Source organism: Pollicipes pollicipes, unplaced genomic scaffold (assembly GCF_011947565.3).
Source record: "Pollicipes pollicipes isolate AB1234 unplaced genomic scaffold, Ppol_2.1 Scaffold_4219;HRSCAF=4965_pilon_pilon_pilon, whole genome shotgun sequence".
In the NCBI taxonomy this organism is placed as follows: domain Eukaryota; kingdom Metazoa; phylum Arthropoda; class Thecostraca; order Pollicipedomorpha; family Pollicipedidae; genus Pollicipes; species Pollicipes pollicipes.
The window spans coordinates 26,289,862-26,314,861 of record NW_023596448.1 but is presented as its reverse complement, the minus strand read 5'-3'; the positions used below and the strand labels follow the sequence as shown (position 1 = coordinate 26,314,861).

Genomic DNA, 25,000 nt, shown 5'->3' with positions numbered 1-25,000 from the left:
ACTGGCTAAGCTGCGCGTCTGGAAAAGCAGAGGCACAAAGCTCGATTTCCAGAGCCGTCTGCGCTTCCTGCCGTGGTAAGAGGTAGGTGGCGCTATAAAGCGCCAGCAGCTTAGTGTGTCGAAAAGCCCCGATGAAACGTATGACAGTGACTCCTTGTTGTGGACGGATGCGGTGATTACACCGTGGACAAGTGCAGAAGTGCGGCCAGTGTCATCTGACACCACGCACTGGGATACAAAAGGACGCACGACGCACGCACGCACGAACGTAAAAAGCTTAAGGAGTGTCTCAGCACTGTTTCCATAAGCAATGCAACTATGCGCTAAGCTTTGTTCTAGTAACTGCTAACGGCTTGTTGCATCTGAAGAATTCCTCATCATTGGAAATCCCATCGACAGATGTAGTACTGCGTTAGAAGGGATCAGTCCAGTCAGCGAATCCCTTTTTATTTGAGCTCAAAGGAGGTCACGATATTATAAATATTGGGTAATTTGCCCTGATCGTCACCCTGTAAGAATACAACAAGTATTTTGCATCAGACCACGCCCCGTGATCGACCATGTACGTAGAAGTCTTGTTGTATTTCCATCTTGTAAACATAAAATAATTCTGTTTTTTGTTCCACTAATTTTGTCCACCTTTATAAACGCGCTTCAAATCATGCAGAATATCCCCACGTTCTCTAAGTGCATATACTTCCTTCATTCTTGCGAGAAGTTCATTTTCAGGCATTGGTGGGCGAAGTCCTCGACTAAGCCTGAGCCGGTGGGAGCTAAGTGCGTGCTTTCAAAAGCTGCTTGATTTATGGTCTATCCAGATAGCGTGATCCGAGCACCCTACCCGCGTGGGGTGCGTTCGGGTCACTTGAAGCGTTCGCTCTTTTCTCCTGAGTGGAAAAACCCGTCCTCAGTGACAGCGGTCGTGCCCAAGTTCATGTGACGTCAGAGGACAGGACGGATTTCATTTTCCATTTTGTCTGTTTTCGCAGTAATTTCTGCCCTGGGCTGAAGTTTCCTGATTTAATAGTGGGCTTAGGGCTCACCCTGCAAGCTCTGTCTATCACAGGCACTGATCTGAGATATACATCCCATTTAAAAACTCGGAGTTAGAATTTAAAAAGTGCTCATGTGAGACCTGCCCACATTTGCAGTTGTAGACTTGTGGCGAGGTAAGCCGGATACAAATCGCAAAGGTGGTAACATTTCCACTGTTCGGTGCCAGTTATGGCTGAAGCATGCTTGTTTCCTCACTGAAATGAACGTGGAAGCTGGTTGCCATATATGCCACCAAATTTCCGAGGGAATCGATCAAGATTCAGTTCCAGCAACCATGTCCCAATGCAAATTGTCTCCTCGAAGTAATTCTAAACAATTGTCCTGCCTGATAGTGGTCTCAGAATAGCGTTTAATGAGGTCTGGAATGAAATTATTTGTTTAGAGTGAAACTTGGTGCTGGAATGATTGTTTTAGATTGAAGGTGTTCCGGGAATTTTACACCATTCTGGAATGAAGCAGGCGGCTGAATTCGCACACAAGGTGGGATTTTTGCAAATTTTTGTCTGGTTGGCATATAAGTCATATGTCATTCACTTGATACAAATGCCAGGATACAAATGAGGAAGACCTCAAAACAAGCGCTCGGATTCATACTACATGCAGGCATGAAATCAAAAATTGCTCAGGAAGGGAGGGGACGTCTAAACATAAAAGCTGTGTATTTCTATCAAATTCTTTAAAATTGCCCAGCTCTAGTGCCAACGAATTCGCTCAGAGGTGGGGAGGGAGGGAGGCGGAGGTGAGAGAAAGGGGGAGCACGGCTCCCTGGGCCATCCCTCCCCTTGGCCACATTGCTGATCATGGGTTGGTTCGTCATGTAACCAGTACATCCCGTGAACAGCCCAAAGACACCGTGTACATGCTTTCATGCGATAGTTACGATATGCACGAGGCATGCAATTTTTTGTTTTTAATGTTTGCTCCGTCCATAAGCGAAGCAGTGAGGCTGCATGATTAAGGGCGTCACCAGGAGCAAAGCAGACCGAAAAGCATCTCGCAGCCAAATCGCGGGCACGTTTGTTCGCCACTGCACAGTGGACGTGAAGCTAAGTATGTTGAGAGGGGAGTAAGAGCAGCGCCTTTAGGCAATATGCATGAAATCGTCCGGAGCAATTACCAGAACTGATCGAGCTTTTGGAGCATTTTATGCAAGCAAAGTATCTTGGTGCTAGCATGTCGGATTGTTCTCAGCTCGAATCCCTGAAATAGTAACCGACCAGCAATATGGTAGATCTCACTGATCTTGCTATTAGCCAAATATTCATAGCTCTTGCTGACGGAGAACGAGTCTCGCCTCCATCGCTCTGTACAGATCCGGTTTCTGTTGGCACATCTCGGATGGATTATCAGTCATTGCCAGCTTTTTTTAACTTCGTTAGTTCTGAGTAGGATGGCGGACTTTTTACGATTGCGACCTCTGGGAAAATCCTCCAGTATGACGGACTTCTTTTTGCGTTTCTTGCAAAGCCTCGTCATGGAAAGGTTCATCGAACTGCAATGCACGAGATAGAAATGTAAAGCTGACGTAGGTTATGAAATACATCATAAACATTCTTAGCGCTATTGAAAGCCAAAAGGGAGGCCCAAGTCGATGCGGAGAACTAAAGCTTCCATTTTTTCATTTGCAGCCGTTTAATGTGGTCGTTTTTCCACTTCTAGCAGCGTAAGCCATCAGCACATGGAAAGCCTGCGTCCAAAGTCCGTCATTCTCCCCCCCCCCCCCCTCCCCGCACGCGGTATCCCCCTTTTACTGCATGGCTATTCACGTTTTTATTGTTGAGTCCTCGGGGTAACAAACAAGCAACGATATAAAGACCATCCAATGTGTTCTCATCACGCTTGTATTTATCAATATCCCACTACCAATCGAGCATAATGCAGTACAAGCTCCTGCATTTTCTGCTCATTACCGCAATCGCTGGCGACAAAAACGTGGCCGACATCAACAAACTCAAGGAAAACTGGAGCAAGTTCGTCCAGAACACGCTGGCCCCGAACACCACCTGCTACAAGACGGCGGCTGACTACGGCATCCTCAAGGTGAAGACCGACGACCCCAAGTGTGACCTGACGGCGAAGAACGCCGAGAGGAAGCTGTGCATTAAGCTGAAGGCCGGGGCCGGCGCGTGCAAGGCGCGAGCCGTGGGCGGGGAGGTAACCATCACGCTCACGGTGAGAGCTGTTGAAATCGTGACGTGGGTCTTGCGGTTGCTAGATAAACCATTGAGTGGTGGTGCGCCTCAACTGCCTCGCATTCCCTGGCATTAATGATTTCTGCTGCATTTGTGACGTCTTTGCGCGGACGCAGCCATTGTAATGAAAGGTCTTTTGCAATGCCTTCTATGCTTCAGTGTGCGCATGATATATTGAACGACGGATGCCCAAAACGGTGTTACCTACTGTTTGTTAGTTTGTTTTGTTGTATTTTAAAAGACTGTTGCAGCACGCTAGCATCAATATAAACAACAAGTTTGCTGCATAAGTCGCAAGACTTGAATCTGGGCACCATTGCCATCGAAGAAACAAAACAAAATAAAGTCGCCGAAGATGGAGCTTAATTGAAGGGAATTTTTCACATTTGAAGACATTAAAGCTGACATCACATGTGATGAAATAAGTTCATGTATGATTATTGGTGTACTTTTAAGTGGAAAAACTGCTCTAGACAACATAATTTCTCTGTTTAGTAACTATCCTCATCAATACGTCACTGTTTGATTACGTCACCGTACCTTGCACAGTATTGATTAAGAGCGAGATGACGGCCGTTTTTTCTGAAAATCGTGCTCACAAACGCCAGATATGAACGACTCGACAGTTTTCTTTTTGTTGGTCTTGATCAACGTATGGCTAATAGACGGAATGACAGGATTTAAATGACCTCATTATAGCGTCGTGGATGTCAGGGTGACCTTGAAATAGTCTCCCCGAGATAGTCTGCGCATCTCTGCAGTCGTGTAGATCAGAAATTAGAGAGGCTTATGTTTTAAGGACAGAGCTGTGAGCTGCACCGAATAAAATTCAAGATGACCATTTCAGTTCAAAATCCCATACAAATGTGAAACCCTCCCTTCGCTAGAGTTACAGCGCGTTAGTGTTATAGCCCTGGGAGCACGACGCAAACATCCGACCTTTCCCTCTGCTGACGTTTGCACCATACCTTAATGCGTGTATAGTGTCGGTGTTCGAAAATAGAATGAAACAGTGATCCAATATTTGTGTGATATGCTGAAAGAGGTCGCGTCTAAAGTGTCAAAGAAGTGCACGCAAAAAATGAACTGTTTAGTTGTTTTAGATCTGTAATCAGGAACAGTCTACAATCTTGAACAACATGGGAAGTATAAACTGGGCTTGTAAATACCAATCAGGTCTACCACAGATTCCTTGATCTTTTTGCGTGATACCTGTGTGCGAAGTGCTTTGGGGAGTGTTTTCCATATGTGAGTGGTGTTTTGCTTGAGCAAATGATTCCCATCCCGTTCCTGCTCTACGCCGGACCAGTATCTTTACCTCCGATGATGTGACGACATATCTATATTCCTTCATTCTAATGTTTTCCCCTATCCCTGCCTCTGTCGGAGAGGACACCGGCCGAGGGGAAAAAGGGCCTATCTCCTGATGATGAAGTAAAGCTTTTCGACGCATCTACCGCATACGGTCATGCAGCGCCCGGCCTCAGTCCCTATTAATGTTAAAGTTGGCCTTACATCTGCCGTGTCGCATGACAAGAATGAGCTTGAACACCTGCCCTCCGTCTTCCTCATTCACCAGCTTGCGGCGTTCTCTTGACCCGGCGTGACTCTGCAGGATGTTACCCAGTTCTGCGCTGACGCCACCACCGCTCTGCACATGCTGCTGCACAGCACGAGCACGCGGCTGGGTCACGGGGCCACGCTGCCCCAGGCAGCGCGCGCGCCGCGTCACACGTTCCTCGACCCGCTGCTGCGAGTGCCTTCGGATGACGCCAGCAGCGCTGATTGGCGCTCGGAGTCTGGCGCCGATCGCGCCACGCCGTCCGCAGACGATGATTGGCCAAATCTTGCTGTCGGCGGCCGGCTATTGGTCGACACGCTGTTCCACCCCAGTAGGCTCGGCTATCGCCTGCTGGTGACTGCTGCCGACCCGCGATACCAGGCCGATCTGCAGGTGACGACAGCGCTGACAACCGACCGCGAACGGGTGCTGAAACACCTTGATCGGACGGTGACGTCATAGATATGGGAACACGGAGGGCGATTGGGCCGTGGATCACTCTCTTTGCTTAACAGCTGGGTATCGGCCCACGTGGTTATGGATGCCCTCCCTCATCTTGTAAAATGCATATGTCCACCCACTTTGTAAGATCACTTACGCCTGCTGGTGACTAACCCAGCGTCCTGGACTCAATTTTTTTGGAGGGGGGGGGGGAGATTTGAGACCCCCAGGCACATTTGGACGCTTAAAGCTGTGCACGCAAGGTAGAATTGGCTAAAGCCGCGAATGCGTCAGCGCAGTGGTGGTGCGTGTAGTGCTGAGTGCATCCTGGTCCAAACCAAAGGCTTTAGACTGTTTTAAACGTTGTTTTAATTCAGTTTCATTCACACTGGTAAATAAAAAATATCCTGGATATTATACCTGTGCCGTGCAACTCAAGCTCTGAACAGCCGGGCATCTTTACCAACTCAAGCTACATCCAACAGGCCAGCAAAACAACTAAAAAACGATCGCGCTCTGAGCCGCGATAGACAATTGCCAGCAAGCACCGCCGGTCCGAACCCTCAACCCTCCCCAACAGGTGCAGTGGATGGGTGAGCCCGACCTCAGCCACGTGACCCTCACCAAGGCCGACTCACTGCTTCTCGACCAGACTGCGTGCCGTAAGCACCGCACCGACTGCAAAGTCCGCTGCCGCGGCCACCTCGACTCGGCCTGCCACTGCGTGCAGGACTCGCAGCCGACGCTCCCCTGCATGCGCGCCACGCCCACCTCCGACGCCTGCGACCCGGCCTCTGGCGACCGTGACCTCTGCCCCTACCGCGTCACGATGGGCGCCGACCTCCACGGGCAGCTGGGGCCGGACTGCGCGCACGTGACTGCCGTGGTGAATGAGCTGCAGGGCGCGCACCCTGCTGTGCGGAGGTACCTCGAGGCGCCGCGGTACCCCTGGCGGTACCTGATGGTGACCGTGCTGGCGTGCACCGGGCGCAGCGGTCGCCTGACGGATGTGGTGGTCGGCTTCCCGGACGAGTACCGCCGCGAGCTGCGCGACGGCCGACTGCCTCACGACAGAGAGGTGGGAAACGGAACATGCTCAGTTCTTGGCCTGCTCTGCTGCGGTCAGTGAGAGCTCATGACAGCTCATGTGCAGTCGTGAACCTCTTTTGAGTTCCAGGATGGGCGGAAAGCCCTGCTTGCACGCAGTTGCAGCGGTTTTGTTTCTCAACAAGTCATCTCATACAGAGCGTCTAACGTGGGATGTTGCAGATTGGTAACATTTGCACACACTTCGGGGAAAAGGATGCCCAATTCTTTCAGTTTCCTAATTGTGCATTATTGATTAATTGAAAGATGACCCTAAAGTAATAACTGCTGTCGGATCCTTTCATGTTGTTAGGCGATAATCTCGGGCGAAGCGTCACCCTTGGGATGTCATGGCTACTCCCGACTCGCTCCAGGTGCTGTGTCAGATCCTGCGCGTCTACATCACCAACGCCGCCTCGCTCCAGGTGCTGTGTCAGATCCTGCGCGTCTACATCACCAACGCCGCCTCGCTCCAGGTGCTGTGTCAGATCCTGCACATCTACATCACCAACGCCGCCTCGCTCCAGGTGCTGTGTCAGATCCTACGCGTCTACATCACCAACGCCGCCTCGCTCCAGGTGCTGTGTCAGATCCTGCGCGTCTACATCACAAACGCCGCCTCGCTCCAGGTGCTGTGTCAGATCCTGCGCGTCTACATCACCAACGCCGAGTCGCAGGTGCTGGGCGCTGACAGCCACCTCACCTACGAGTCGTTCTGCTTGGACGACCTTGTGCTGGCACCGCTGGCGCACCTGAGCCGGCCACGACGCCAGCCCGGCGCCAGCGGCCGGCCGCGAGACGCCGTGCACCTCTGGCTTGGACCGACACCGAAAGGCGTCAGCGTCAGTCTCGGCAAGCTCGTGGTCAAGCTGTACGCAGTCAGGGCGTCCAGCGAGGTGGTCATGCCGTACAAGGCGCTGACCCAGCTGACGGCAGAGCCCCTGACGCTGGGCAAGTGTGTGGTGGAGGTGTCCGGGAAGAACGTTTCGGAGAAGAATGACAGTGACGTCACCACGACGAAGGCGCCGTTCAACTTCTCACAGGTGAGAGCCGCGTGCCGGCTGCCATCGGTGAGAACTGTGAGCGGGCTGTACCGATAAAATTTGAGATCCTTGGCTTCTGATGGAGCTGTGGTTAGCTTTTCGCAGGTCCAAACAGTGAAAGGTTTCTCACAGCCAGGGGCTGGGACGCAGACACATCCCTCATGTTCAATGCAACGAACGTGGCGGATCGCGGCGCCTCAAACGCTGCCTCACCACACCTGGGTCATCCGGCGAGTCGCACCGGTCACGCAGCCTGACGACTGAACGCCCTTGTGCCGGGCTTACAATGCTGGGAATCCCGATGCTGTTGTGACCTTTAGCAGCCCGATGCCACTGTGCCGGTTCTCAGCGGAGGTGGGGGACACGGACAGGCACGCTGCAGCTGTGATCGGCCCTCCCACTCACGCTGATTGATCAGTATGGTGGGCGAAGGGCAATAAGCTCGGCATCCGTCCGCACACTGGTGATGTGTCTGGTTTTTGCTACGGAAGAATAGGACATGCCATGCTTCATCTTTGTTTCGTGTCACTCTAATGAACGTGCATACTGTATGACACCATGAACGAGCCCTTTGCTTGATCATGCGCCCCTGCAGGCGAGCAGTTTTTCGGCACGTAATCTTCGAGATGTGGCATGTCTGGTTGAGAAAAAACACCACAGCCACTCCTCTGCCAACCTTAGACCGTTATAAAAGCAGTCCATGTTCATGCCCGCCAGTAAGACTCCGATCAGGACCAGAGCGCAGCACAGGGGAGATAAGAACGCCACCTGCATGCCCACTGCAGCTGTTTTTTCGCAGATTTCGAAGATCTGCGAACGACTGGTGTAAGATGAAAGCAGGCCAGTTTGTCAGAGCCTGGATGACGTAAATGCCTGGAAAATCCTACATTTCCCCGGCCGCGGGCAGCGACAAAAGCTTAACACAAGCAGGTGTGGCTGGTTTTATATAAGAGCTCCACACTGCTGGGAGCGACCAACGTCCCAGATCATTGGTGGGCTGCTGAACCTTTGACCCCGAGGCATAACATTAGATGCGGTTGGATGCACGTCGCCCATCGATTGCCCCACAGGCCCGATTGCAGCGTCGATTGCAAGCATCGATTGCCCCTCACATTGCCGCACCTATCCAGGGGTGCGGGCATTATGAGGCTAGGAGGCTGTGCCCCGCCCCGCTCCCTCCCCCGCCCCCACCCCTACTTTCTGGTAAGTTAGCATTAGCCTATCGACATCGACTGGAAATAACAAAACAAAGTGGCTATTACCGTTTCCCCCTCAACTTGAGTGGTAGGGTCTTCCATTATCCTTATACCTACCGTACCCCAATCTTACTGATGACTCGTTTCAACGTCAGGAAGCCAGCAAAAGAAGGCCGCTGATTCAGTCGCGTTGTTCTTTCGTAGCGAACTTCTTTGCCTTGAGGAGATCGGCATTTCGCTGGCTCGTCTACGCCAGGCTGAGGGTAAAATCTCGTCGCGTTGGCTGAAAACATTCGTGGCGTAACCGAGTGTCACGAAGCGCTCCACATCTGAAGCGAAGCGTCCGGCCGGGAAGCACGTGACGTCATTCGACCTTGGTGGCTGGGGTTCCTCCCGTGTCAGAGGAGATGACGCGATAGGACACGCGCGCGGCAGTCCTTGAGCAGCGCTCAGTCGCGTCTCACTGGTTGGCGAACCCGAATGTCTTATTGTGACGATGGCAAACGGCGACTGAGCCTGACAGCGCCTCTGGGTGTCTCACTGCCCACTCGCACAAGCGTGCATACAGTCGTTCGTGAGATACACGGTGAAGCTGGGCTCGTCATAATGCGTTACATATCCACAGTAACATTTTTTGCTCAGTATGGATCTCTCACGATACGCTCACGGTTTTACCTGACCTTCAAGGCGCCATCAAGGCAGCGAGGCAGCGAGCACGCTCAGTCATCTATAGGTGCATGAAAGTGTTATGGACAGGTCATTAGTGTAGCAACCTTCCACGTTCATCGATGCGGAAGTTAAAAAAAAAAATGTTCAGGAAAAATGATTGGCCGGCGCGTGTTTATTCCTCGCGTGTTGTTATGCACGTTTTGTCTCTGAGCTGATGCTGAATGAACCAATACTTTTAATACGCCCAGGCCTCTTGGAATCTAACTACTTGAGTAAAGTGCATCTGTGTCATCTTTTTCCTTACCCCCGTGTGCAGGTCAAACGATGTGACGTACAAAGGTTTAAATTCGACACAGAGCACGTGCGCACGTGACGACGAGCCATGACGAGTTTCGTGCCGGTGTGACCAACGGGCGGTGCCTGATCGTGTTAGAAATGGTTTTTTTCCGATTGGTTTGGCATGAGGGCGCAAGAAATCGAGCACCGTTAATACCGGCGTACGGCCGTTCGAAACTGCGGCCGCAGCTCGGCAACCATGGGTCAGAGCGACGCTCAATCAACACGCCTCGGTAAAGAGCGAAATAAAGAATCGCGTGATGCCGCTCTTGACGCCGCACGCGTCACGTACCGCGTGCGCAGCGGCGAGAAAGGTATATTTTTCCGTTCTTGACCATTTTTTCACGCTTTATTCCACCTCCCCGTCAGCAGGAGCCGGTGGCAACGTGAAGCCAACTTCAAATCGTCAACAAATGTACCGCCTGCTTTTCATGTAGCCAACACAAGACTGTGCAACGCACTGTTGCACCGGTAATCGTCGTGCGAGCTGGGCATGTTGAGATTCGTGAAAATGGCGCCAAATGCAACACGCTGTCGTCGAAACCATTGCCAGCATCGCATCTAAATTTGCATCACCGCATGCGCGGATTCATTGCCTGTAATTACCACTCATTCTTAATCATTGCGTACACCTAGCCTTTCAAACATCAAGTTCGCCCAATGGGCTACAATTCCGCTTTTCCGCGACGTCTAACTGCCATTGATCGATCACCCAATCACCGCCGCCGAGCTATTCAAGTCAGCCGTCGGAAAACGTACGCGCTGTGAACGCCTACAACCACCGTTTTATTGGTCAATTTCATTTCATTCACTGGCTCCGGACGGTGCGTCTGGGCGCCAGTAACTGGGAAGATGAACATGTTGACCATACAACAAACAAAGGCGATCGGATCCCAATCTAAAGTGTGTTTGTGCTTCTTGCCACTGAAACGCGTCTTTTCAGATTTCTCCGTAGAAAGATGTTAAGAAATGCACAGTTCAAGTGGAAGATACGTTTCAAAGGGTCTGATGATAGGGTCCAAGAAAATGCGGCTATTTTTAGAAGCGAACGTGGACAACGTTGCGGGAGTAAGAGCGAAACGGGAAGTCACCCTGCAGATGGAAGATGCTGCTGGACAAGAAACGGGAACGGTCTACCTCACGGAGGGAGTACGGGACAGGAGGAAAACCAGCGCGAGGGGCCGCCCCGTAAAAAGAGGACAGCGAGGTAGATCCGTGTTTCAGATCGGGGACGGTACCGGAGGAGGATCCAGAGTAGGGGCTGCCGGCCAGCATATGGAGGTTGGCGCATTGAGAGGGACGGAAGGAAAAGCTGCATCGTAGCAAGAGGACGGTTCAGGAGGAAGAGCAGGAGGAGTCCCAAAGGCAGAGAACCGTCCGGCGCGGGAGGATGAGCCACCATACAGGTGAAGGAAAGCCCATAAGGATGAGCTGGAGGAGGATCCATGTTGGATACGAAGGACGGCGTAATAGCAGGATCTAGAGTAGGGGTCGCCGAGCAGATGGGGGACGGTGCGGGAAGAAGGAGGGAGGAAGAGCTACACTGCAAATGGAGGATGGAGCAGGGAGAGGGACGGGAGGAGAGGCTGCAATGCAGATAGAGGACACTTCAGGAGGAAGGGCGGGAGGACCCGCATAGATAGAGAACCAATGAACAAGCATGCTTGCTGATGGGGAAGTGCTAAAAAGAAAAGTCGGCACAACTAAAAATAAGCATTAAAGTCGCCCAGTGGAGCCGGCGGCCCTCACTTGAGCATTTTTTTTTCACACGAAGTGAAAACAATTTGCCTAAAGCAGCCTAACTTGGCTTTGGTCCCACTGCTATCGAGATTTTTAAAGTCTCCTGCAAACATGCGGAATTTTCCGAGTCTAAACACAAAATTGGAGTAGAGTAACCACGGCCGACCAAGAACAGAAGCGCGCGCGCACTGATACCCCAGATAAAGTGATGGCATACAATTTGGCCCGGTTTAATGCTTCAAACTCTGGTTTGCAGCAGCTGGCCTACTCCAGATCAGGGGACTTCCTCCGGATCCGGTCTAAGAGAACGAACTGGAACCCACTGGCGTGATCAGGCTTAACGAATTCCATGCATTTGTGTGAAGCGGTTTCGGTTGCTATTCATCAGCTGACCTTTTAAGCCACTTTGGTCACACTCATCTGTTCACACCAAAGATACCACTTTTCAAAAATAATAACCTACTTCCCGGCCACCTTCGGCCAGCCAGGATTCCAGCCAGAAAAAGCACATTAAGTGCTTTGCTAACTGAAATATTATTTTGCCATTGTCCTTAATTCCAAGCCTGTACATAGCGCACATACAAAGTCACAACAGTGTCATCTAATGCACATTGTTTAGCTAGCCCCAGTGGTTTTGGTTACACAGCAGCGATTAGGGTGCTTGGACAGTGGAAGTTCCATTGTGCCAAAGTAGATCTTTAACGCACGCTCAGGTCGGCGGGGTCAGTTTGAACCCCCGAAGGTTATTCCAGAATGGTTTCCAAACACCGCGGCGCGGCCGCGTGAATTAAGAAAAAAATAGCGGATCGCTTGACACAAAAAAATCCAGGTTTACCTTGCAAGGTCGCAGACCTACATCAGATCAAACTAAGGCCATGGCCTCAGCGGAGAAAATTTCTACGGAATCCTTTAATCTGATGTAACAACGGCGTAATAGCGTGCTGGACGAAGCCATACATCTTTGAGATAGTTTCTTAGGCAACACAACAATTGAATGAATAAATTCCTTTGACGTAGGGCAGCGCATGAAGTTCAGATGAAGGTTAAAACCAACCAGTTTTATTACCCCAGAGCTTGCTGTGTGGGTTAGCTTATGATGCCCATTTCGAAACTAGTGATATAGAAATCGCATTATACATATTCCATGACTTCTTAAACGCCAGAATAGTTTACTGACCTAACATGAATCAGTTAACATTTTGTTTTAGGAGCATGCCGCCTAGCGCATTCTTTGACGCCTGTTCAAATGCAAAACCCATAGCAGTCTGGTATCATTTTGTTCACCATGACCTTTAAAGGTCAAACAAGGTCACTCACCTGAAATGAGCACCGTAACCTTTGGTATCTACGTTCTGGAGGTACTTTGGACACGAATCTGGAGTTTGACCTTATTTGATCCCATTTGACTTACACGTCGTAATCTTGGAACCTTGAGATTTTGACAAAAGTATGTTCACATACTTTTACACTACACACCTCGTGATGATGTATCACCATCATCATGATGTATCAAAGATTTTGCCCTTGTACTGCAAGGTGGAGCTTTTATTTTGATTACTACTACGATGGTATAAATTCTTTTGTTGGTATTGTTCGATTGCAGCCCCCTATCTACCCTCCCCCACCCGCTGCAATTTCTGCTCCGCATAGCAACTGGAACGCTGTATGTAAGTCAGACAGCCTGCGATAGGGTAGGAGGCGAGGCGTCTGGGCGGAAGTGCGCCAGATGGCTCGACTAGACTTCATCTCACGCCCAAGTTCCAAAAGCATGTGCGTAACCGAACCATTAGACAGGAAAACCCCTGAGGCAAGCTGGGAGCGGAGCAGCCGGTGACGCCGCGTTCCACGCTGCTCGCGTTACCGCCGCACCAGGGCCCACGGGCCGCAAGAGGACAGTCAAGAAGGGCCCACGCAGACCACAGAAGCGCACCAGAACCGAGCAAGATAACACGACCGCCATCCTTGCGGGTAGGTTTGGGGTCCAGCCCGAGCCCATCAGTGCGCAGCGGACTGCTTTGAAAGCGAAAACATCCACGGCCAGGCATCACTTCTAGCCATGCCAAACGATTACCATCCGAGGCCCTGTGCCCATCCTGGACCAAGACGTAGCGCATGCAAGACGGAACTGTAGGTGAGCAGGAATGAGAGCCAGCGAAGCCCATGACCGGAACCGGCGAGGACGGGCTTGTGGGACAAAACCTACGGGAGCGTCACATTAAGGGAGGAAGAGACTCTCACTCAGGAGAAGTAGCACTCTGATTCGGTGGCGAGACTCAGTGAGCAAAGGCACTCAGCACTCGTCGGAGGCATCCCGCACTCACAGCCAACATACGAGCGGAGGAACTGAAACGAACGGCTGAGGCAATGCAGTCTGCTTTCCGTTTCCATCGCTCCTTGGTCATTCCCTAGACGCGGTACAAACGCTAGGTTGTAAAAACGCTACCATGTACTTGCCAGTTTAAAGTGGATGTTCCACGTTTAAAGGTATTGAACCAAGCATCAGATATATTGAAATAAGCCAAGTCATAACTGTTGGTATATTTTTATATAGCATCAGATATATTGAAATAAGCTAAGTCATAACTGTTGGTATATTTTTAGGCGGAAAAGACTTCTAGACAACACAAATTATCTGTTGAGTGTATATGCTCCTCAGTATCCCATTGATTGATTACGTCATCATGCCTTGTGCATCATTGATTGGGAGGCAATTGACGGTCGTTATAGCTGGAAATCGCACTCACGAACGCCAGATGTCAGTGACTCCACCGTTGTGTGTTCCGGCCTTGATTACCGCATGGCTTATGCAGTGTCAGAATTTGAATGACCTTATAGCATCATGGATGCTTTGGTGACCTCGAAATAGTCGACCGGAAAAGTCTGCCCATCTTCGCGGGTGTGTAGCTCTAAGATGGCTATTTCAGTTCAAAATCCCATACACACGTGGAACACTCCCTTCAGAGAAGCCTAAGCAGGATGGGATTACCGCGGGCTTGGTGGGGATAAGCCCGCACACCACTGTCACGGGTTCGGATCAAGCGCCAGGTGGGTGAAGTCTCGTCCCTCTCGTCTCGTCCAAATACCATCACCAGCGAAGTGATGGTATTTGGACGATCGAGGGGCGTTTTGCGTGCATGCAAATTTGCGCCATTTGTATAGGCGAGTGATTGTGGGCTTGATTTTAACACGTTAGGCGCTTGAACAAGCCGTGATCACAAAAGAGTAAGTGAGGAGTACGCGTGGTTCAGACGGACTGTAATGAAGTCATATGTCCAAGCCCCTATGAACTAATGTTAGTTGCACGAGTCTTCACCTAAAAATGGTGTCAAAAAGACCGACCTTGAGAGTTGGAAACGTAGCGGTTTAGGCCTCTCAAAAGACGTCCAACGAAACAGTGTCCAAAAAAACCTTGATCAAATGTTGATGGCATCCAGCACAGTAGCTGGTATTTCGCCTGTCTGAATCCCTACGCCCCTCAAGCATGCCAGCTGCACCGCTGCGGACGTCAGCACACAGCGCAGAGGTCCGCTGCAGTACCCACGCTGTGGGCAAGTTCATTATTCGTCAAAACCTCTTGCTCGCCTTGTGGCTGATTTGGGATGAGCTCCCGAGCCAACGATTTGCTGCTTCTTAACTTTTGTAGATGGTTTCAACGCATCATACACGGTCGCCTCAGGCTTCTTAGTTTCTCGCTTACAACAGGGAAACCTAAGCAAGGGTGCTATATTTAAAGAAGTTTTACTGGAGATAATGAATGACGATTAAAATAACGCAGTGCATTCATCGACCGTTTGAGATTCAATGTTCAGGTTAGCTTGAAAGACGTAGTACAATTTAAAGGAATATTGGTGAGACGTTTACTCGCGTGGCATTTTCCAGGCCGAAGGAGAGGACGGACGAAAGAGCCGGCGTTGTCATGAACCCTTCACAATTGAGAGCGGTGGTAGGCTAGATTGTCATCTCTCTGTATTTTGTTCATACCATGTCTTAATGACTCGATTCACACGCATGTCATAACTCAGCTGATGATGGCGATTGCTGTCAAATGACAATTACATAAGGGATGTGGAATGCAGAGACGATGTTAAAACGAAATCTGTGGTCCAAAAATAAATAAAGTCTTTTACTCTTAAGCAATCATTGACATTCCGTGGTTAGAAAAACACGGGAAATAATGGCTAACCAGACACAGCTATCTGCCGGCGTACACATATGTTTTGAACGACAGGAATCAATACCCTTATTCGGTCGTATATATTCTATAGACCTCACCTCGTGTTAAAGCTAATGGGGTTCATCAAAGCGTCAAGCACGTTATCCTTCCAAAATTAAAGGCATAGCGAGGCAGCTAACCACTGAATGGGCCTAACACTGCACCTCAGCTTTCCGTGTTCAAAAGCATGCCGACGGTGCACGCCACACAAGCCAGGCCGGATGGGTGCGGGGACAGCCAACCTGTGCCTCACTTCCACACTGCGCCCCAGCGTCCGGTGTTCAGAAACACGCCATCGGTACACGCCACACAAGCCAGGCCGGATGGATGCGGAGGCAACCACCCACAAATAGTCTGGCCTTTGCGGCCTCGGTGTTTTAGGCGTTTAGGAGACGCCAGAGAGTGGCTAAGCCTCATTAAGCGTCATTGCGATGTAGGTCTGGTGACGTGATGACCTCGGCATGGAAGAAGCAGATCCTGAGAGATGATATGGGCCACTCGCTGCGTCGAATCCAAGTGGCCAAAGGTACCTACATGATAAAATCTCTGGCGTTTCACTGACCATCATTAACTGGATTCTGCTGTACACGGCGTCTTAAACCTGCTCCTAACACACCCGATGACTTGGGTCTGAACGAGAAGCGAGGCGAATAATCACAGATTCTAAATGCGGTTGAAAATTGGCAGCACTTGATAAGGTAATAGCACAAGTACGGTGAGCTCCAATGCTGGTGTGAATCGTCCATTGACGCTTTTGAAAGAGGGGAATTATACACATGTGAATGGATATTATTTAAATGACAAATGAACATTCCCTCGACGTTATACTTTCCGGGATAAGTCGAATATTGTGCGGAGCTTCCATTCCCATGATGCTTGCCGACACTGACAACTTTTCGAATAGAGGAGACGGGACTTTGGACCGACAGATAAGAAGTGATCACGGAGAAAGGCTGACCTCGTTCAAGGAGTGGCAGCCAGTCGGAGGGGCTCTCATCAAGCAGGAACGATGCTCGTGAGACGATGTGGACGATGCGACTGAGCATAATCGTCACAGGATCTCGTAAAGACGTTTGCAAAATGCTTCATGCTCGGTGAAACGGGCATGAAGATTCCGGTCATGAATTCCATAGAGATCAGCGTTGGGAAGGCGAGCCCTGATTAAGGGCAAGGGCGCGCTACCTGGGCGATTTCCAAGGATGGGGGCCTCCCTGGATTCAGGCCGCGAGCGTTTTACTGTAGGTCACTGCCCCTCAGCCCGAATTACACCGGACGCTTGGGTGAAACGGCCTGACGCGTCTGCGTCATGAATTACCGTGAGAGTCGAAAGGAATGCATGGAACAGAGTGCAAGGGGTTAGCTTGTAACAGCCAGTGGGAGCAACGGCAGCTCAGGGCTGGATGAACTACGAGAGCTCAAATATACTTGTGTTTGGAGCTGGAAACATACCGGGGGTGATTCGGCGGGGTGCTCTGCAGAAGGTACTGTAACTTTGCCTGTGCCAGATGGTTGTAGTAAGGGAGGAACGTCTGCGCAGACTCCTTGCAACGAAGGAAATAGTTAAGTTCCTCACTATTGTCATGTTTCTAACTCAACTTTAGCGTACATCTTGAACTTACTGAAGTTACTTGCGTGTCTCGCAAGAAATAAGTCTGCCTCACAATTGCACATAGTTCTGAAAGGAGCACAGCGTGCAGAACATTACTGGGTGCAGTCTTCTTTTCAAAGCGGCAAGGCTGCGTGGACACATGGGAACACTGCAAGCATTGAATGGAACGGGCGTAGGGAAACCAAGTATACGTTATCACCGACCTCGGAAGGTCAAAAAAGCTCTGGAGATCAGCCTTCAGAGATTTTGCCAAATGTCGCAAAACGTACGTGGGAAGCCACCTCTTCAAATCACGGGAAGTTCCTCTTCAAATCACGGGAAGTTTCCTCTTCAAATCATGGGAAGTTTCCTCAATTCCTCATACTGTACATGAACACCATCACCATTCGCATCGTCGCTATCGCCACAATGTCATCAGCTGTATGCAAGAGCCAAACGCATGCTATTGCATGGCGTTTGCTGTCCTTAAGTCGATACATCATTCAACAGAACGGAGTAAATAGCATATGCCAGCTTTGTGATTGTGTGGATTTCTCTCTTATCAGAAGCCGGTTACCCGCGTTATCACTTCTTCTGTGTAACTATCTCCGCGCCGTTTGTGATGATGCGCACAAACGAGGATGGTAAAAGCATATTGTCCATGAATCCTTGCCACTGAAGCGATTATTCATCATCATTCGAATCTAGCACTGCCTCAAGAAACGTGACGCATTGTTAGATACTAAAGAAAAATTGCATGAACAGAAAAAATGAATTAATCATGCCTCGGACATCTGCTGACATTTCACAAAGCCTGCTAGCTGCCAATTTCAATATATATTGAATGTTTTATTGACGTCATAAGTTGAGCTGAAATTTGGACGTAGACCTGCGTCCAGACACATATATTGAAAAGGTGGAAAAGCAAACAGAGCAACAGTCTTAATGAGACATACATGTTAAAAACCAATGCTAATTGCGATAATGGTGTAACATATCAGACGTGTAACATATCAGACATAAAAGCCTTGTGATCCCGGTAGTAAATTTATATTCTTCAGATGTAAACAGATAGACTCTTCGTTACCCTCCACGGCCTGCTTCGAAATGTCACGCGTCTTATGCGCTTGAACTGCTGGCTGTATTGGAGAGTGAGCTGGCTAGTGCAACATAAACCACCTGTCGCGCATTTGATGCACCTGAACTGCTGGCTGTATTGAAAAATGAGCTAGGCTAGGCCAGCCTGAACCACCTGGTTTCCCTCCCATTGGCGTCGATCGTTGCTATTAATCCTGAAGTTTGTTTCTCTGCATACAGAAAGCCAGTTTAGAAGCACCTCACTCTCATACAAAAGCAACCAAGCGAGTATGCAGTTGTGGTTATACACGTAAGTCAGCCAACCATTCGACGAAATTAGGCCAGGCTTTGAGGGTTTGTGCTGTTATTCATGAGTATTTCGGTGAGATGTTCGCTCTCAAGTTGATCAATTTTTTGGCAGCCTGGTTCACTGGTGTATCGTGTCTGCCATGCATTGTCTGCCACCGTAGCTCTTGATACAAATATCAAAATGCAAATTTTGTAAGTTGGTTTGTGTTTGATACAATACAAATTTTGGGTTTTCAAGAAGCTCCTAGTTTTTCGGCATTGTGAAATGAAGTCTCATATCCTGAATCGCGACCTCCGCTGCACCACTGAACTGGTTAAACGAAGCTGTAATGCTAAGTACGATGATGATATGGTAGGCAAATGATGGCGATGATAATAAGCAAACAATCATCATGCTTATAGAAAGTATGACAATGCCCGCGACGTCTGGCTCACATTCCGGCCAAACGCCCACGGCCTCTGGCGGGTCAGACGTGACAGGCTGGTGGTTGAGAAGTGTGCTCCACACGTCAAAATCCCACCAAGTTCTGCTGTTGGTGGGCGTTGCTCCCTGCCGCCGCTCCAACCAGTCTTGGCCTCGACGGGGCGCCACTATGTCGAGCGTAACCCTTCGTGACCTTCACAGAACGCCGCCACGTTGAGCGACAAGGGACAAAATTAATTGGGCAACCAGAATGGTCACTTTCATCATCAAAATAAGCACCTTGATCACTAGCTGAATCAGATACCTGAATCGGCCAGTTCATCGCCAGAAAGGCTGATTCATCATCATTGGTGCCAGTCAAAATGTGGTGTAGTAACCGACTGGGCATGAGGGCTAGAACGTCCGATTACAGGTGGAAGGGCATGACAGTTCGTCAAAATGAATGAAATCGTAACCAAGAGCACAGCTTGTCAACCTCCGCAGCTGAATATGTTCCAGCTCCTGGCAATTCCACGCACTCACCCATGGCGTTATGGCGGTTTCATTCGTTACGTACTCGCTCGCAGGGCTCATCCAAAATAATCAAACACTTCGCCCCCCCCCCCCCCCAATCGGGCCTTTGAGAGGTCTGTGCCGAGGGTCCCGAGGGCCACTTAGGGCCCAGAGGAGGAGCATATATGTCCCCTGTGCCCCCCCCCCCGCCCCCCACTAGTTGGTTTCACCTCTGGATGTATAGGCATGTGCAATACTCAATGCTAATCAGCGACTCACTCTCAGGACAGAACTCTAACGTGAATAATAGCGTCTGCGTCCGAAAACATTCGCAAGTTGATGTCATTTTGGCTCTAAAGCATGGCGGGTTTTTGCTGGTGGGTTAAATTTTCTAGATTCTGGTACAAATCATTAATTTCTTTTCATATCTTGGTGATTTGTCTCACCTTTTTGGTGGAGCCTCAACCAGTCTGGTGGGTAATATTGTTTCTGAACATTTTCCGTCGTGGCGACTTAAGTAGGAGTTGCGGCTAACGAATTCGCTAAACTGGTGGTGAACACGACCATATTGGTGGTAATAACTTATCGACTATGAAACGTTCATTTTAGTGTTGATTCGTCAAATTTGGTTTTAAACGGTGCCTTTTGACTATTTTGTGTCATTTTGGTGACCGGCTTATACAGGCCCAAGCGATAATATTTCACGACTTCGACGAGGCGCCGTCATGTTGAGCGATAATACTTTGCAACCTCGACAGGATGCCGCCATATTGAGCGGTAATATTTCGTGACCTCGACAGGGCGCCGCAATGCTGAGCACGAACCGTTTACGCGTCGCATCCACGGGCTCGGTACTGGGCCTGCTGCTGCTGCTGGCCCTGTTCGTCTACTGCATGTGCCTACGCACGGCGCCCCAGCGCCTGGGAATCGGATGAGCTCGTGGTCGGAGAGCCCTAAGAGCTGGACGACCAGCAGCACCAGCAGCTGGACCAGCACGCCTGTCTCCAGCGACGACCTCTACAGCTCTGAGAGCTTCGACTTCGAGCGCGACGCGCACCTCGTGGGCGGACACGGAAAACGCTCGAATACTGCGCGGCGTGCAGGAGGCGGCCAGCGCGGCGGCGGCAGCGCGGCGCGCCCCGAATCGCCAGTCGACTGAGCGTTGTGGACCGGCAAAGATGCGGTCTGCGAAGACGCGGTCGGGGAGGACGTCGTCCGGGTGGATGCTATTCGAGGAAGCTCAGTCCGGGAAGATGTGGTTGTGTGGGGAGATGTTAGTCCGAGAATATGTGGCCCGGTGACCATGTGATCCGTGGAGTGTGGGTTGGGAAACGTGGCCTGGGTAGATGTGGTCTGATGCTGTATAATCCTGACAGATGTGGTCCGGGGATGTAGTCAGTGGAGATGTATCCGTGAAGATGTGATTTGGGGGGATGTGGTACGGGATGTGATCTGCACCAGATATTTTCCGGGGAGGTAGTCCAGGGAGGTTTAGCATAAGGCGACGCGGTCTAGACGAGACGTGGTACGGAGGGACGCTGTCTGGAACGTGGTGCAAAGGAGCCTTGCCCGGAGACTGGTACGGAGGTACGTTGTCTAGAAATGTGGCATAGAGGGACCCCATCCAGAGACTGGGTACAGATGGCCGTTCTCCGGAGAGCATGGTCCTGAGGGTGCGGGAAGACGTTGTCCAGACGATACTCTGGATGGGGTGTTGCTGCTGGGACGCGCTCCAGCAAAAACGTGCATCCATTCCACACGTCCCTGTAGCGACTCGTTTCCTATGTGCTCCTGTTGGGTCATGTTCCTACTACATGTGCAGGAGCCAAGGTGCGTTTCTTCTGTCACGTACGAACCGCGGCTAAGACTTGCTCTCGCTGATTCGTGCTCTTTGCAATATGTGCTCTGGCTGTGATGCTACCTGTGAAACACGCTCCGAGCGTTTTGTGCAGAAAGCGCTCCGGGAAGTAGTAGCGCCAAGCTTAGATGCGCTCCAAGAAACTACGGTAATTACCAGAGCTTTGGTTACTTCCACCGTCTGGTAGCCGGGCCCGGCGCGGCTGATCATTGTGCTGCGCCGTCCGTAGCCGTAAACGCGCTCATGATGGACTCAAGCCTCTGGCTCAAATGCAAGACACAATCTGTGCTATTCTGGCGTGCGGCAAACATGGCATAATGCATTAAAAACATAACGATGGGGACAGTAGTTTGCCGTAGCTGTTTGAAAAATATCGGCATGGTGAGGGCTCTGGCACCGTAACATCTGGATTTCCTTTAAACCCGGATTCGAAGGTCAGGGAGACGTCTCTCCGACCAGCGCAACAAAATTTTTGCCATCCTATTTTGAATGAAATCTGGGCTTTCCTCCAAATCCCTGTTTCAGAGGCTATTGAAACTCTCACTTTCAGCCACCTAAACAAAATTCTCAATCCAGCTTAGTTCAGATTTTCTTACGAACATTTGGGATTCCTCACGGCAGAGCATCCTCTCGGTCAGTTTTGGACTACATCGAGGCATAGGACGATAGCAGCAATGAAGATAAATCGTCTGAACAGAATTCGAAGCATGTGCGTCGCACGCGACATTCACCAAGTGGTTCCTTGCTGCCGAGCCAAGAACGACCAGTGAAGGGAAGCACGCTAGCATGTAAACAGTTTTCAGTGCCTCTTGGGGCTCTTCATCGTATGCACCGCGATTCCTCGCCGTTTTAAGCGGTACACCATGAATAAAGGTCAAGACAGGTCGAATGTTTAATGGTGTGGCTACTTGTCTGTGAAACCTGCTGTGGAAAGCTAGGAAAACAGCAAAATGTCTTTTTGAAATAAATAATCAAATAATCATTGTGAAATATCTTATGCACCGCGACTGGTGTCACTTCCAAGATGCAAGAGCTTTCTGAAGCCCCTGCTGTAACTCGGATTTACCAGCAAGCTCCTGCTAACTCGGAGTTATCAACAATGGAAACGCCACTCTCAACAGGATGGGGAAATCCAGCTCAAATCTATTGATGCCATGCCCCGTCTGTTTACGTCGGTTTTCGGCGATGATGTTCTGCGAGATGATGAGGACGTTCCAGAATGTTTTCCTAAATTGGTAGCAAACCAACTGCAACACAACCGCGCCGGGTGCCAGTCCCAGAGCATGCGCTTTGTTTGGCCCGATTTGCATGGGGGAGAGGAGGCGGCGAGTTGTAGCGAAACGGTGATGACAGAAGGTCTTAATACATTTCTGCCTGGTGAAATAGACCGGTCACAAAATTATCTAATAACCCGGGACGGCAAAACCCGGTTCAAGCACCCGTCATTACGCAAAATTTTAGCTTAGAGGGCGCTTATGTTTGAGGTACTTGAGAAGAGTGCCCTGTCCTCAATACCACCTAAACAAAAGGCTCCAAACACAATCTATAACAGAGCACCTATCACGTTTTACTAAAACGGTCAGTTGCGTATTTCGAGCAACAAGGCCATCATGGACAGCATTTTGTTTACTTCACCCACACCATCGTCCAGACTGTCTGGGGCAGGCCCCACCGCTGCCCATGCTCAGCTGATTCTACTCACACTTGGCTTGGTGCAGGTTATCTACCCACCCATCTACTGGTTTTTGAAGGTTTTAGTCGGCTCATACCTTGAAACTGCCGCACATCAAGATTGTAAGTGTCTTGGAAGTTGAAGGTCATACCACGAGCTTCCTCTCAGGGTCAGGGCATGCCACGAAACCCTCTCCCAAGGTCAGGTCATGCCACGAAGCCTCTCCCAGATCATGACGGGCGACGTCATCTACTCAAATGCCTCTTATTACCTCTTAGGAGTAAATTGTATTGATGTTTTGACTTAAGGGGGCCTGGTTGATCTCTGCTTGCTGGGCCCGATTTTGCTTTTCAACCGTAACTTAGAATGCATTTTAGAGCGTGATATAACTCAGGTCCTATACGGCTCCATCCATGGCGCATCAGTGGAAGAGTCAGCTGGGGATCTCGCCATCATGGGCGTCCGTGCGACATGACTGCGTGGTCACTGGGACTTCACGCGCGCACGACGGCTACTGAGGCTATACAGCGACGCTTGCTTCTCACCCTGACATGAAGGGCGGGCACCGCGGGGAATCAAACTCCGCGCATTTGGTTTCTCAGATCCGCGGCTTAACCACTACACTACCGGTAATACGCGGATTGATTACGAAGATGAGTTCAGTAAAATAACTGAAATTGTCGGGTGTTGTGAAATCTTGGTCCCAGGACTGACTGGATTGCTTACCTGATCTAAAACATCTTGCATTTTGCTATACATATAGACAAAATCTGGACGAGCGGTGATGCTTGCGGAGTCTCTGGAAACTCATGTTTAAACCGAAATATGTGATGCGTGCCAGTCACTTACAAATGTCCTGTTTTCTTTACATAAGCTGCACATGGTGATAAATGGCGAGCAACGTCGGATTGCAGTTCTGAAATGAGGGTTCATAAATTCAGACTGTCCTGCACATGGCCCTGTAACGTTGCTGTAATCCGGGATGGGAACCATGAATGAAAACATAGTCCAATACTGCAAACTAAACGTGCCGGTTTGTAAGCGAAGCGTGCATTCGTAAATGCATGAAAACTAAACCGCTGGTGGATAACAGACAACCCATCTCGCAGTCAGCGGACTGTACATTGCACTGCTAGCAGTTGTAGCTGGAAGCGTTGCATGGATTTACGTCATCTGCCGAGCGCCTTAAGACCAGCTTAGGCAACTGCCCGAAGCATTTTGACGTCACCTCCACATGTGTCCTAGAGAGAACAACAAACACCACGTGACCTGGACAGCTCTCGCACTTCTCGCCACCCGCTGTGTTGGCTGTCGGCTTATCGGCGCTTCAGGAATAGATTTCAACACCGCGCGTCGGTTTTGCAACCGGCTCTAAATCACGCCCGATGTGCCGCACATCGCGGCGCAACTATCCGCGTGGCACCTCGCACAATCGGAGCGACGGAATTCCCCTTGCTTCGCCCCCCCCCCCTCCCTTACGGCGTTTAAAACGCGGAAACCCGCCCGTCACGCCAGCGTCGGCTTCTAAGAATCCTCGGTCCGAGTATCTTCCAGCACCGAGGCGGCGCTCGCCAAACCGCCCCTCCGTCCGCCGCCGAGAAACCGGCCGGCGCTCTCGGGATGGAAATCCCCCAGCGGCCAGCGGAAAATCCAGACGGTACAACCGGGACGGCGGCGGCGGGCTGAGCTGCGGCCGCTCATAAGCCAGCAGGCGCGCGCGGCAGCAGGAGCGACCGGTGAGTAGCGCGTGCCGGCGGCGGTGGCGCGGGCAGGGGCGCGGCGAACGGTGGACGGCGGCTGGAGGTGCGGAAGAAGGCGATGGTCGAAACTAGGGCAGAGCTGTCCACGAAGATGTGTTTGCACCGTTTGGGAAACAGACCTGTTTTGACCTTGTCGACAGATGCCGAGGACTGAGCGTTCGCTCCCTCCATGCCCCCCTTTCTTCGTACAGTGTTATGGTGAACAGGTGAACCTCATAGCTGCCTGAAGCCATGAGAAGTGGGTTGGGTCACAGCAAATGTGTAGTGACAAATGAAACCACAGTGGG

At 50.5% G+C, this 25,000-nt stretch overlaps 1 protein-coding gene across 1 annotated transcript; it reads left to right on the top strand.

Moving 5' to 3' along the window:
* The first annotated feature begins 2,931 nt into the window (after positions 1-2,931).
* On the top strand, positions 2,932-20,358 carry LOC119095073 (uncharacterized). The gene is made up of 5 exons (XM_037217968.1): positions 2,932-3,228; positions 4,864-5,202; positions 5,831-6,328; positions 6,966-7,379; positions 20,224-20,358. The coding sequence occupies exons 1-5, from the start codon at positions 2,932-2,934 to the stop codon at positions 20,356-20,358; spliced, it is 1,683 nt and encodes a 560-aa protein (XP_037073863.1).
* Positions 20,359-25,000: the final 4,642 nt, after the last annotated feature.